Here is a 15,769-nt window from a genome sequence, read left to right on the forward strand (position 1 = left end):
TTTCATACAGAGGGTCGAATAGCATTCATGATGCCTGCCAAGGGCCAGAAGTGATGTCATTAGGCAGGAAGTGATGTCATTAAACAGTTCATGACCAAAAAGAAGCACTTTTTCCTCACTTGGAAACTCATTAGCTGCAAATGACAGAAGAGTAAATATACATATCTTGATCATATTCAAGAATGGGAGAGCTCAATTTTCAAGAATGGGAGAGCTCAATTTTCAGCAGTAACACCTCAGCATGGCTCAGCAGCTGAGAGCCTGAGGGCCAGATAAAAAGCTTCCGCGGGCCACATCCGGCCCCCGGACCTTATGTTTAACACTCCTGGTTTAGAAAGAACTCTTAACGAAGTACATATTCACTCAGAAAAGCCCTTAATGAAATGAACAAATTTGCCTCTGAGGAAACAAATCTTCAATTCTATAACTATTTTTCTCTCTCTTTTTCTTAGCCAAACAAAATCTGTGAACTTTATTTGGAATGAAGATGTATTGGTAAGATGGAGCTTAGCAACTCCACTAAGCCTATTGTCACTAAGATTGTCCTGCTTTGCTTCTCTCATCTCCTCCAGCTTCAGAAACTGCTCTTCTTCCTTTTCCTTGTCATGTACATACTGACTTTGCTTGGCAACACTTTGGTCATCCTCCTGATCCGGATAGATCAGCGTCTCCATACACCTATGTACTACTTCCTCAAGAACCTCTCCTGGTTGGAGATTATCATCACTACGTCTGACACACCAAAGATGCTCACCCTGCCTATCTCAAAGGATAATACAATTTCATTATCTGCCTGTGCCCTGCAAGGGTATGTCTACTTTGTGGCTGGCTCCACTGAAGTCCTTCTTTTGGCTGCCATGTCAGTGGACCGCTTTGTGGCTATCTGCATCCCACTGAGATACACAGCTATAATGAACAGCCGAGTCTGCCTGCTGATGGTCTTGTCTTGTTGGTTGTGCAGCTTCTTTTCCATTTCAGCATCCATGCTACTCAAGGCTGGTCTACCTTTCTGTGAGTCCAATGTTATTGACCATGTACTTTCTCTTGGGGAATCTCTCTTTTGTAGGGATCTGTTACACATCTACCACAGTTCCAAAGATGCTGTGGGACCTCTTCTCAGAGGACAAATCCATCTCCTTCATAGGATGTGCTCTCCAGATGTATTTCTTTGTCATTTTGGGAGGCACAGAATGTGTACTTCTCTCGGCCATGGCTTATGACCGCTATGCAGCCATCTGTCACCCTCTGCACTATTCCCTGCTCTTGATACAGCCCATCAATGGCGTTTTGCTGGCGATTTCGTGGATTATTGGCAACATCAATTCTGTTGTCAACACAGCCTTAATCTTTTCCCTAGATTTCTGCCATTCCAATGAAATTGACCATTTCTTCTGTGACATTCCTCCTATTCTGCACCTTTCTTGCTCTGATGTATTTCTTGTCCAGTTGATGAACTTCACTATCTCTGTGTGTGTCATTATTGTGCCTTTCTCCCTGACTCCTACATTCCTTTCCTACATTCTCATTGTCTCTGCAGTGCTCAAAATCCAAATGGCCCATGGTAGGATCAAGGCATTCTCTACCTGTGCTTCCCACCTCACTGTGTTGAGCATCTTCTATGGCACCATCATTTACACCTGTATACGTCCCTTCTCGAACCATTCCTTGGAAGAGGTTCGCCTGGTTTCTGTGTTGTATGCCATCATTACTCCCCTGCTAAACCCCTTGATCTACAGCATTAGGAACAAGGAAGTGCAGGGGGCCTTTAGGAGAGCGCTTGGGAAAAACAGGTTATAAGTATGGGATCAATGTCTTGAGAAGGTCTGATGTAACACACAGTCAATGGGTAGCCCAACAATATCCTACACTGGAACAGGAAGGCTGAGTAGCCTGTGCTGTATCCAGCGCAGGGTAGGAGGTGGCTGTTGTGCAACTTGGAATCAGGTCTTATTGGTCACCTGTTGGTTTCCTTCTGCTTCTGACCTAAGTACAAAATATGTGCTCATCTCTATGTGTACTAATTGTTGAAACACTAAGGCATTTGTAAAGGCTCTGCTAAAAATAATAATAAAGACTGATGGAAAATTTCCCGGTGATTTTTGTTTGACCTAGGTATGAGTTTGCAAAAGTTAGGGAGGGCCTTCAATGTTCCTCTCATCTTCACAAGTTGTTTATCTAAAGGGGCATGTCAGGAACATAACAGGGGTTAGGTTACTGGGGGAGCTGCTCCTGTCATAGCCACGCCTGCCCCCAAATGCTCCTAATTCGCCCACACTGTTTCCCCTGTTTTGCTCCCTGTTAACCATCCCCCATTCCCACCAGATGCTTACCTGTACCAGCAGGTACAACTGAGTCTGGTGATTTCCGTCTAGTGTTTCCACCTCTTGAAACAGCACTTGCAAAAATTGCCATTGGTAGCGCGCACAGCTCACTGCCATCCGCCATTTTACAGTAGCAGAAAACCTTCAGACCGCCGTAATTGGCGTGCGCTGGCCTGATGCTAGCTAGGATTGAACCATGTGGCAAGGTCTGTCTGGAACAGGAGCAAGTGCAGCCAGAAGACCAACCATGGCCCACACCTGCTTATCCAGGATTAAGGCGGGGTCCAGGAGCATTACCAATTTGTGTACCTGGTCCTTCCTACGGAATTCAACCTCATCAAGAACCAGTTAACGTAATGTCATTGTCCACAGCATAAGGAGAATTTCTATCTTGCCCACATTTCATTTTAATGCATGGTACAGATTTGTGATTAAATGACCATTTGAGCATAAATATCATCCTCTAGTGAGGAGGAAACGCTTGCCATATGTCAGGTAATTGCCACTCTATGTATATTCTGTTGCTTCAGCACCATCTCTCTGAACATTATGTGTTTCATATTTATATATGCCTGTGTGTGCCTACTAGTGTGAAAGACGTACAAATCAGGAAATGCATCCAGAATGCACTTTCATTGCACAAAGTTACAGAGCTACAATTTCCTCACTTGCTCCTTTTTTAATAGCAAGGAGTTATAAGGGAAGCACAAGAGATGGACAATTCATAATTGCCTTTTTTTTTTAATTAGATGTTTTCAGTTATCAGAGAGGGAATGTTAATTACCTGGTCCTGATCCAATGTATGTTATGATGACTTCGGAGTGTGGCATTTTAAGGTTGTGTTTATCATCCTGTGACTTGCAATATGTCCAAGAAAATAATTATGAATGTTCCTCTATACCTCAAATGTGGTGTATCTTGTGCTAAACTACCTCTACCGAATACTCTTTCTTGAATTCTCAAAAGGAATAAAAAATGTTATCTGTAAGAATTAAAATAGTATGTAGCAATCATTCCCCTGGGCACATCACACTGGCATATTTGCCTAGCCTGGTTTGTGTATTGTATGATTTGGAGCTGTGGCTTGAAGGAGCCAGAGGGAGAAGTATTGGTGAGCTTGCTCCTGGCAATTTAAGAGGATTTCTCTTTTATTGAGATACAGTCCAGGATGGAGCTTCAGAATGGCTTACTTACTGCATCAAACAAAAAGATCAATCCTGAACAGGTAAGGTTATAATTAAAATACCATGTGTGATAAACAACATCCTCATTATTTTATTACTTTATTACAACCTATGCTGGGCTTGCAATTCAGGATCTAGCTAGATCATTATAGCTTACAATTCATGATCTAGCCAAGATTCTATCATTATCGTTATTAATTTCTGGCCTTCCGTCATCATTTATGACCAGATCTTTAAGCACATGAAATGATTAAATATTTGTTGACTTCATTGTCCTCAGGAAGACTTTCTGAGATGTATTGCATTAGTAAAGATGAAACAAGTGTTGTTAACAGCTAATTTCCTCAGTCCAACAACTAGTTCACACATGTATGTTCCCTGCTTGATGGCTGCAGCTAAGCTTGCATGTGTGAGCCATCACACCTCACAGTCACCAGTTCAAATCACACTCCACAGTTTAATCTTATATTAACAGAAATGAGTTTTAAAATATAATTGCAGCTGCATGCAAGTTCCTTTCCCATCACACTAAACTGGAGAACTTTGGGCAATATAAAAATGTGGTGGAGCAGGTCACAAGGTCATTGTCCAGTCCTCTCGCATCCCGTCCATCCCCTCACTACATAATTGACAACCCAGTGAGGAAACAAGAGCTTAGCACTTAGACTGAAGAAAGGTGACTGGTAGGGGAGTTTCAGCGGAAAACCAATGGGTAAGGAAGAGATAAGAATCCTTTTCTCACCCCAAAATTCTCCACTGCAAATGGCATCATCCCAGTTGTGATTTCTTCAAAGGAGAAGCATGAGCCAGGTTTACATGTTGGAGGAAAAGGGAGAACTTGGAGTTCCCCTCTTGGACAATGCTGTGCTTGAGGCAAGTGATGCATCATTTTCCTCTGACAGCTATGCCAGATGCAGTTAGTTATTTGTGGGGAAGAGGCTAGGAGGAGAAGAATTAGTAGCAAGGTGTCAGGTTCTTATAATGAACGTACCAAATTCAGTGGAGACAGCCACTAGCTAAAGTTCAGATGCATTCATGAAAAATATATCCATCAATAGCCATTACAAGTCCCCAAACCCTTATTTCAGGCTGCAGTTCAATCCACACATTCCTGGGAGTAAGCCCCATCAACTAGAATGAGACTTACTCCTGAGTAGACTTGCATAGGCTTAGGCTAACAGAGGCAGAAAACAAATCTTCCAATCTAACTTTCCAGCACCGGTGCTGCCACAATGCAGCTCTGAGGTAAAGGAACAAATGTTCCCATACATTGAGGAGGCCTCTGTGACTGCCTCCCCATCACAGGATACAGTGCATGCCCCATTGGCACAGCTGCACTGGCACTGAAAAATTGAATGGGATGGGGCCCAAAGTCATCTTGAATGTGTAAGCATTGTATACTTGTTCCAATATGTATCTCTATCAAGTTCTGGGGAGTGTAATAATTCATTTCATTTAAACGGCACCATTTAGTGTCCAATTTTATTCTTATCCCCTCCCCACTGGTGCAGCCATGCCAAAAATGGGCACACTGTTTCCAGTGGGGGAGGACAAATCAGGAGGCTTCAGATGCAAAAGGAGTTTAAATCCCCTTACACTTTTGTAAGCCTCCTGCTCCTCAGTGGGTTTCCTCAGACTAGCAATTTCACTAGTGGAAGTTTAGGGAGAAAAGGGGGTGGGGAGGCTGCAGAAAAGGGGGAAAGGATCCAGTGCATGCCCCCCACAGCCTCGGAAAATTTCCGGACATTTCAGGAAAAGATTTCAGGAAAATTTTAAAAAAATTCAAGAAAAAAAAGAAGCAAATACTCCAATATTTATCATCTTTCATTGCCTTTTGTAAGCAGTTTTCTCTTAAATAGAATTCTCTTAGCAGCAACAATAAATCATAGGATCCAAACAGCCCAGTTCAAGGCCAATTCCCCTGTGCCAATGCAGTGGAACCACTGCAGCTTGAGGGGCATCTTGCAGGGGAATTTTGCATGTTGGAGGTCTCCTTGAGGTAAGGGGACATTCACCCCTTTGCCACAGGGAAAGCCCCAGCCAGTGTCTGCTTGGACTTAGGCCAACCAATTCATTTGCGCAAGCCTGAGTTTATCCATGTTGGCGAATTAAACCTGGGAAGGGGGATGGGATATGGCAAGCCAATCCTACCCCCTTTCCTGAGCCCAATCTGTTCATCCTGTTGCCACTGCCCCGGCCCATTCCACTCCCCTCCCCTCAGCAGTCATTACATTACTTGGTCAATTTGAGAAGGATTTGAATGTGTTGATTTGGAATCCGTAAAAATCCTCAGTTCCTTTGGGGACAAGCAGTGGAATGTGACTGCTTTAGCAACATGCTACTGGGGGATGCAGGGAGGACACATTGATTGTTCAGTTCTGCATCTTCAGTGTAATGTGTAGTTCTTCTCAAATCACAATAGTCCCCTGAAGCAATTACAGACAAGTTCAACACTCTCTGGATCTCATTAACCTCCAAAGGCATGGACGTGATTCTGGGCACTTCATCATCATCATTCATTTATTACGGTCAGTGACCAGTACATAAAATGCAAAACCGTACACTTAAAAACATTACACAAGGAATAAAAATTCAATTAAAACATCAAGCTAAAAAATCTCAATCTTCAATAAACCCAAACCCAACCCCCATTCTCAGAGGCAACTATCCATTGTAGGCAACAACTCTACTAAATTCAGTCCACTTTCAATATCAATGTCCTAATGCGCATCGCTGAAGCAAAAAATTTCGCAACATTAAAAGTGATACCTGGATTTGCACCAGTCAGCAACAAATTCATATATTGTTGTTGTGTACATCCCATAAAATGGGTCAGCAATGGTATAATAAGAGTAACATGAATGTCCCTATAAAAGGAACAATGAAAAAGTACATGCTCGATAGTTTCAACATCTTCTGATCCACAGGGGCATAGTCGTTGGGTCCAAGGTATCCTTTTATATCATCCCTCTAACACTGCTGAGGGGAGTCCTCTAAGGCGAGCCAATGTAAAGGCTCTTCTATACTTATAGTTCTCCGGCTGGGCAAGGTAATGTGGGACATCAACAATATACTTATGATCTTCCCTGCCATAGAATTCAGAGACAATAGAAATGTCATTTTGCCTTTCTGTATCCAAGATACGTTGTTTGATGGCTGCCTTCGCCCTTTCATAACCCATATCTAACAAAACTACTACAGAAAAGCCTAGAACAGCTAATTTCTGTTCTATTGAGTGTATCCAGCTGGACCTATGGGTATCATACAGGACTAAGGGAGCAAGACCAGCTGGTAAATACCGGAGTTTAAGCCAGTATAAAAGAATAGCTAGCCAGATCTTAGCCTCTATTTTAATCTGGCCTGACTCCAGGCACAGCTTGACATTAGATATCCCTCTTGGGACCTCCAGTACTGCCCTCAGGAACTTTGATTGCACCCTCTCCAGTGTCTTAATATTTGGGGGTGGCCCAAGTTGGGAACCATACAATAACTGAGCCAGTGTCTTTGCTCGAAATAACCTGAGAGCAGCAGGGAGATAATGCCCTCCTTTCGTTTTCATATATTGAATAATGGCCGAAGAGGTCTTTTGGGCATTTAAGGCCACATAATCTCCATGCGCTTTTCTAGAGCCACTTGAATGTATTACCACTCCCAGGTATTTGAAGGACACCTGCTCTATCCTATGGTGATTTGTAGTCCATGTCCACAACTTAGGCCTCTTAGCAAAAATCATGATCTTAGTTTTTTGATAGTTGATCATTAACTGGTTCTCCTCGCAGTAATATGACAACTTTTGCAACGCTCTCCAAAGTCCAATAGGGGCTCTTGACAAAACAGCTGCATCATCAGCATATAGCAGGACATTTATAAATCTCCCTGCAATTCTAGGGGAATGTAAATCCATGCTGTTTAAATGGCCCACCAAGGAGTTAATATATAAATTGCTCCCAAGTCCCAGGATGAATATGACAGTCTAAAGATGTAGGCCCACAACTGGGGGATATCTTTACCAGTTTCCAAAACAAGCCGCGTTCTTGAGTTTAGCTGCTTGAATCAGGCCCAACCAACTTTCTTTCAATGCCTCCTTTTTCTTTTGCGTTAACAGCTTCTTGTATAGTTTTTTTTGAACAAGAAGATCATGAGCCGCCTTTGGGCCTGGGTCAGATTTATAGAGTTTATAGTTATTATATAATACTTTTTTGCTATAACACAATCTCTATCAAACCAACCTTTAGATGTTGGATAGTGCCGCTGTGAGGTAGGATATATTTTAACCTTAAGATGCTGTTTCAACTCATTTATCAATTCCTGGAAAGTGGCCACTAAATTAAATGCTTCCCCAGAATGTGTTAAAAATTCCTTAAAATTATTCATACTATCTGTGGCAAGTAAGGCACGAAATTCAGAGTCCTTTTCTAAGACTGGGCACTTTAATTCTATTGTCAACACGGCATCAGTCTTTTCCCTAATGTTCTGTCACTCTAATGAAATCGACCACTTCTTCTGTGATATTCCTCCTATACAGCGCCTCTCTTGCTCTGACATTTTTGTCAGCCAGTTGGTGACCTTCACTGTCTCCAGGTGTATTCTTGTTGTGACTTCCTCTATGATTCTCCTTTCCTACATCCTCATTGCCTCTTCTGTTCTCAAACTCCATACAGCTCATGGTAGGATGAAGACATTTCCTGTCTTCCTGTCATTTCCTGCTCTGTTTCCAGGCAGCCCAAAACACTGCAAAAAGGCTTTGCCTCACCCAGGCAGGGAATAGCCCTGGAGCCATGGAAGAGGTTCCCCTTTCGAAGGAACAGTAACATTCCTGGAGCCCCTGAGCCAGCAAAGAGGCTGAAGAGGGGGGCGGAAAACCCTGCGTAACCAGAACACATGCAGCAAGGTGGAGCGCACTCTCTCTCAATCTCACACACTCACACACACACAGTGGACAGAGGGGATTGCTTTAAAAAGCCCAGGGAATGTTTGCCAAATCTCCCCCCCCCCCAAGATGATGCAGGCAATCACCAACACAAGCAAGCATTACCACCAAGCAAAGCATGAGATATAGCTTACAATCCTCTCTACACTTTCCTGGGAGTAAACCCCATTGACTACTTCTGAGTAGAAACGCAAAGGGCTGAACTCTGAAATGCTCAGCATCCCACCTGTGAAAGAAGTGGGACAGCTGGCAATGGGGAGGGCTCAGGAGAGGGAGGCAGGAGGGGGAGTATTGGAGATTGCTTTAAAAAACCCAGGGAGTGTTTGCCAAATTCCCTCCCCCCAGATGATGCAAGCTGTCCTGCTCCAGCAAGCCTTCCCAAGCAAGCCTTGGGAGAGACAGGTGAGGGTGAGCAGTGAGCTGGACTATAAGTCCCAGAATGATCTGGGGCAGAGGCGCTTCCATGATGGTGGCCAGGTTGGGCTGCAGGAGTGGCAGCAGCGAAGAGCAGGAGGAGAACCTGCAGCTCTGATGGGAGGCCACCTGGAACACAGAGGAAGAGGCTTCCCAAGCAAGCTCACCATTCCAACTGTGAAAGAAGCAGGACAGCTGGCAACAGGAGGGCTGAGTATGGAGAGGAGGGAAGTGAGAACAGCTGCCGTAGTTTCCATCCATCCAGAAGTGTCAGGCTGCAGCAAATTTGTGTAACTCTATGGCATTTAGCACAATGCGTTTTTTGTTAATCGTGCAGAACTAATGCAGATAAATAGGCTCCACCTGTAGATCTGTTAGCATTTTTTATTCAGAATGTGCATGCACACATATATGAATATATTAGGTTTATATCTTTGTGTAATAGGGATGATGAATATATTGGGAAACATATTTTTCCATGCAAAGTCATGCATAACTTTGAGTAATGCATAACTATGAGCTATAACTTAATGAGCACAACAAATTTAGATTCTTCTAGCTTGATTCAAAGCACCTCATGTAATCATAATGTAAATTGTTTCCTCCTTTTGCTCTCAATTTTTAAACTTTTATTTCAAACCTTTTCTGCTGCTGGATCGCCATTAGCTTAGCTTGCCAGAAATATGGGACATGTTTGTGTGAACAGATACACTGTTATAGTTTCAATATCCATATTTAGAAAGAGGATACTGGGTGGGTAATGGAAATCTTCTCTTGGGGTCCCCACAAATGATATTTCTATTATATTGATATCTGACCCTAAGGATCCCAGAGTAGTACACAAGCTTCTCTTTTATTCCCACAAAGCCTGAGAAATTTGTGTGACAAATTTTGACGGTCTTTTGGTTACTCAGAAGTCTTCATGGCTAAGCTGAGATATGAATGTGGATTTTCTCAGTACAACTCCAGCATGTGATCCACTAAAACAACAGTCCTTTCTGAGTTTGACAATAAGATTCTAATCTGCAGTTGATTTGTTGCCAAGTGGGATTTCATCTCCAGTAGCCACCTTTCACGTGGGCCTTAAGCACAATTCTATCCTGTGATGGAGCAGGCAAGCAAAGAGGCTTGTGCTCTATCCAGCGCAGGATAGGTGCCAGAATTAGCTCAGCCAGAGCAAGGAGAAATTTTCCCCTTACCCCTGGGTAAGGGTCGCTGGCCCCTATGGGTCTCCGCGGACTTGCACCACCTCCTGTGCCATGAGGTGAAAAAGGTTGAAAATCACTGCTCCTGATAATGAAGACAAATGGAATTGAAAACACACACACAGACACACACAATGTCTTCAGAATATGCAAGAAAAAGAAAAAAAGTTATGGGTTTGGGAGGAAATCTGAGCTTCTGGTCACTGACAATTTCCTTTTACCCACAGCGCTTGTGCTAGTTGCTATTCTTTCAGTATGTTCTGCTTCATACCCAACATGCACTGGAGACCTTTACTTCCTCCCCAGTGCAGAGAAGTTTTTGACTGTGGATCCATCCAACATGTTTACTTCAGCCTGGCAGGTCTTCAAGTGCTTTGGGAAGAACAATTCTCAACCCTGCAATTTTCATAATCGGTCAAGTAGTGAATATGCCAAGGATTAGCAGAAGGCACTTGCAAAGTTTGTAACAACACGCAAGGTGACACTTTCTTCTCTTCTATAGTGGGTTATAAAGACCCGGTTCAAAGCAATTTGGGCTTCACATGTCTGAGAGTTTCAGTGAAAACAGGCAGAGCTGTAAGTGAAGGGAATTTCAGGGTCTGTGTAGTGGGGAAGCTGTAACTGTTGTCAGATTTGAGGTCCATTTTATAGCACCTTTCAAGAATGCTGATGGCAGTAATAGCACTGATGATGGGCACATATGTCACAATGAAGGGGGCCCAGTATGTCTGGGGCCAAGGCTTTCTGATCTGCAGGCTGATTCCATTACTGCTGATAACTTTGCTACTGCAACTGCCTCATAGTGTCAGTATGAATTGTGACATTCGAAGGGTTTCACAGTTCTTCCTTGAAGGTACTAATTCTTTAGATGGTCTTGTAATTGGTGAATTTACATCTTTCGTACAAGCAGAGCTCAGGGAACTTCCCCTTAATACCAGACCAAAATGGTCATCCTTCATTCTGTAAGTAGTTATTTCAGCTATCCTCTCCCTGATAATATCTGAATGGAGAAACAATATAGTTATTTTTTAGATATTAGTTATTTGATTTTTCTCTGTAAACTGTAAACTGCTTTGTGAACTTTTGTTGAAAAGCCGTATATAATAATAATAATAATAATAATAATAATAATAATAATAATAATAATAATAATAATAATAATAATTTCCCCTGATTCTGAGGAGGTGGTTGGGGTCCTGGATCGCTGTCTGGAGCGGTTAGGGACTGGATATGGGCGAACTAGCTGAAATTAAATCCGGATAAGACAGAGGTGCTCTTGGTTCGGAAATCCACAGCTCGGGTGCTGGACTATCGTCCTGCTCTGAATGGGGTTGCACTCCCTCCGAAGGAGCAGGTCCGCAGCTTGGGGGATCCTGGATCCACAGCTGCTCCTGAAGTCCCAGGTGGCGGCTTTGGCCAGGGGAGCCTTTGCTCAGCTTCGGCTGATTCACCAGCTGCGACCGTACCTGGGGCTCTACGTGGGGCTGCCTTTGAAGACGGTCCAGAAATTACAACTAGTACAGAACGCGGCTGCTCATGTGGTTGCCGGGGCACGTCGGTTTGACTCTGTCAAGCCGTTGCTCCGGCGGTACACTGGTTGCCGGTTCTGCCCAATTCAAGGTGCTAGTTTTGACTTTTAAAGCCCTTTACGGCTCGGGTCCGGGGTATTTGAGGAACCGCCTCCTTCCCTACAATCCGGCCCGTGCTCTTAGATCATCTGGGGGGCCCTTTTGACTGTGCCGCCACTAAGAGATGTGAGAGGGGTGGCGGCCAGGAAGAGGGCCTTCTTGGTGGTGGCCCCCGAACTGTGGAATACCCTCCCCTTAGAACTGAGAACTGCTCCCTCGTTGCTAACGTTTCGGTGTGGACTGAAGACCTTTTTATTTCAAAAAGCTTTTAATTGTTAACAGACTGGCTGGCGTTCATGCTTTGATATGAAAATCCATGGGGTTTGTTTTGTTTTTAGCTTTTTAATTACTGTAAATTGTTTTTAATTGTTTTTCATGTTGTATTTTTAAATTGTTTGTTAGCTGCCTTGTGTGCCCGTTGGGCAAAAAGGCGGGGTACAAATTAATAATAATAATAATAATAATAATAATAATAATAATAATATACATACATACATACATACATACATACATACATACATACATACAGTATACAGTCATTATTCAGTTACTCCTGACATTTTTGTTACATTTCTCTGTTTCTCTGTGTGTGACTAGATTCCTATTCAAGTCAAGACCTCTTGTTCCGCAACATCTGTTACTTTCAGTTTGCAATAAATCTTTCTAAATTTGGATTGAGAGTAGAACTAATCCAGTCATCCTGAAATTATTCCTATGGAAGGGAAGATATTCATGCATGTCAATTAATCCGTGTTCCATCTTGTTTCCAACTTGTTCTGCACCGTCTTTTGTAGCCTAATAATTTGGTTGCAAAGAACCAGGGCAGGGTGCTCAAGCTCTGAAAGAGCAGCAACACTCATGAAGCTGAAAATCCCATATCTCAATCCACTGCCAGATCTCTGTGGCATGCCGACTTTCTGCTACATTTCTCATAGTTGTATAAGTTAGGAGGATGGTGGCACAGGGGTCAGCCTTTTCAGTAGTGGTGCCACAATTAAGGAACCCCCTACTGGGAGAATTAAGATCTACCCCTCCCCCCAAGGCATTTCGGTGAGGGTTCAAAACCTTTTTGTTTTGTCTGACATTTGGGTGATGGCTTGTCTCCCTCCTGTGCTTTCATAGAAGATCCTTGAGTGTTTTTGCCCTTTTCAAATTGGTTTTATTTGTTTTTTCTGATATTATTTATTGTTTTGATACAGTGTATATTTTATCCTTAAATTGTAAGCTGCATAGGGCATGTGCTCCAGCAGAGGAAAGTTGGGATAAATATCTTTTAAATAAATAATTAAAATAAGAAGAAGCTAGAAGAAACCAAAGGAATTCAATTCCTGCCTCAGCTCAAGTCCTTCCCCAGTTACCTTGGCCAAACACAAAATAAATCTCTATTCATCACTGAAGTGTTCATCCTGTGGTTGGGATGTACCATATCACAGCGTGGATTAGGATTCAATGGAGGGACTATCTAAACATAACGCACACATTCAGACGCAATGTCTGTTTATCTAGGTAGCTATGTTTAAAGTCTATGCTACATGATAAGCTGACATCAGCTTGCAGCAAATAAAATCAAATTTGGTGAGTTCATCACAGCACTCAAAGAGAGAATTTTAGAGCATTAAAAAAAAACGTGGAAAACAAAATTATTCAAAACATTAACATGATCCTTTAATGGTATGAGGGCTTTGCTGTTACATGGCATGACTCCAACAGTTTCTATAGGTGAAAGAGTTCATTGCACGTGCCTTAATCAGGTGAAACTCTCATTGCAGTATGCTCTTCAGGAAATACCATGAAACTCTTGCTCTTGAGTTTGCCATAAATGAGATCAACAGGAATGCCAACCTCTTATCCAACAAGACGCTGGGACGCATCATCTTTCCAGATTTCTTGAATTCAATGGGGAACGCTTATGGCACTATGAATCTCCTTTTCACAGGGTGTCGCTATAATTACCATTGTGGCCAGAAACACAAGCTCATGGCCATCGTTGGAGGGCTCATCCCCCAAAATACAATCCACATGCCCAGCATCTTAAATACCTACAAACTTCCACAAGTATGTTCCTTCATTGAAATGAACATAGCACTTGATTAAAGGAAATGAAGGGAGCAGTCCAACTGCTGCATTTACTCGTTAATTCATTCCTCCAAAGCAGCCAAGCTAAAAAATTTGGCTCTGCCCTTTTGGCTCAACCCAGGTCCTCTTCAGGTAGCTACCTGGTACTTGCACCAGCATACATTAGAAAAAGAAACTCTTTTTTCTGTTGTTTTGTTCTGTTTAGAAGGGCTGTTATGAATACAGAAGTGTTGTGTGTTTGTGCTTTTGTGTGCTAAGTCAAACATTTCTCTTCATGTAGAAAGAATCCAAATTTCTCCGTATTGAGAGATATGTATGTATTTACATGTATTTCTCTATACTTTGGACTTAGCCCTTCAATACTCCTGCCAACAGCAAAGCATTAGAGGACATTCAGATTTCACAATATTTGATGCTGAATCCGAAACCTGGAGGGGCACATTCCCTCTTGTTAGAGATTAGGAGAAAGATTTTGAAATTCAGGAGGAGAGGAAGGTTTCTGTCACCTCTAAAAATACTGTTGTCTTTTCTCCTTAGTTCAATTACAACTCCTTTCACCATGTATTGAGTGATAAAACTCAGTTTCCTTTACTCCATAACATGGTTCCAACTGGAAATTCTCAGCATGATGGGATTCTTCATCTCCTTAAGCACTTTGGATGGACATGGATTGGTGTCATTGTTTCAGATGATGAAATTGGGGCAATTTTCCTGCAGAGCTTGACATCTAGGCTCCTGGAGAACAACATTTGTGTCGAGTTTATGGAAATGATTCCAAAAATAAACAGATACTTTGATCCATCTGATGATCTACTTTGGACCAGAGAAAGAATAAATTCTACTCTGTTATTGAGCAGAAGCAATGTGATTCTTGTTAACGGGGATGCACGATCAATGGAGATTTTCCGAAAACTTCTAATCGCCAATGAAAATAAATTAAGAAAACCAATAGAAAAGGTTTGGATCATTACAGCTCAGTGGGATTTCGCAGCTATAAATTATCTGGCTCAGTTTGCACCCAAAACATTTAATGGTACGTTATCCTTTGCCGTCCACTCAAATGACATGCCAGGATATGAAGATTTCTTGGAGACAATCAACCCTTACCAATCAAAGCTTTATTTCATGCCACAGTTTTGGTCTTCAGCATTTAAATGTTTTCTCCCCTCGTTCTCTGAGAGAGAAGTAAAGTGCAGTGGAAAGGAGAAGTTGAGGAGCCTCCCTTCATATGTGTTTGAAATGCAAATGACCGGTCGGAGCTACAGTATCTACAATGCTGTGTATTCTGTCGCACATGCTCTCCATGCCATGTTTTCATCAAGATCCAAGCCAAAAGCCATTAGCGATGGAGCTACATTGAGTATCTGGAATCTCCACCCATGGCAGGTCGGACTATCTCTCAATTTGAGCATAATAAACCACAAGTGCATTTTGACACTAACACTGACTGGATTCTGGTTCCTAATTCATGTGCAGAAGGCAGTGGAAAGTACTTGTAGTCATAAATGAATTTCTACATTAGCTGATGATAAACCAACAGTGCAATAGTGCAATCCAGAGCATCTTTATTCAGAAGTATCATCATTATTAAGAATATTTATATCCTTTTTTAAAAAGCAAAAAGTAATTCACAAAACAGCTCACACAGCTAAATTAAAGAATGGTTCCCCATCCCCCAAAGGGCTCACAATCTGGAAAGAAAGAAAAAAAAACATGGAGAAAGCACCAGCAACAGCCACTGAAAAGATGCCATGCTGGGGTGATGAAGGACAGTTACTTGCCATCTGCTAAACATGAGGACACATTTTAAAAGGTGCCTCTTATACCAGTTAGTAAGGATGGAATAAATTCCTCTCTATTCAATGGGTTTTATTCCCAAGTGTGTAATGATCTCTGCACAAATCCTCTGGCCTGCTCCTTGCTTCTGAGCATTTCTCACTAATGGGTTGTGTTGAGCTTTGTAAGTTACAAGTTGTTCAGAACGCGCCTATATTTACACACTGTGGCATCA

At 42.4% G+C, this 15,769-nt stretch overlaps 1 protein-coding gene across 1 annotated transcript; it reads left to right on the plus strand.

Moving 5' to 3' along the window:
• Positions 1–500: 500 nt before the first annotated feature.
• Positions 501–1,797, plus strand: LOC136653106 (olfactory receptor 5F1-like). The gene is made up of 2 exons (XM_066630029.1): positions 501–948; positions 1,067–1,797. The coding sequence occupies exons 1-2, from the start codon at positions 501–503 to the stop codon at positions 1,795–1,797; spliced, it is 1,179 nt and encodes a 392-aa protein (XP_066486126.1).
• Positions 1,798–15,769: the final 13,972 nt, after the last annotated feature.

Source organism: Tiliqua scincoides, chromosome 5 (genome assembly GCF_035046505.1).
Source record: "Tiliqua scincoides isolate rTilSci1 chromosome 5, rTilSci1.hap2, whole genome shotgun sequence".
NCBI lineage: Eukaryota > Metazoa > Chordata > Lepidosauria > Squamata > Scincidae > Tiliqua > Tiliqua scincoides.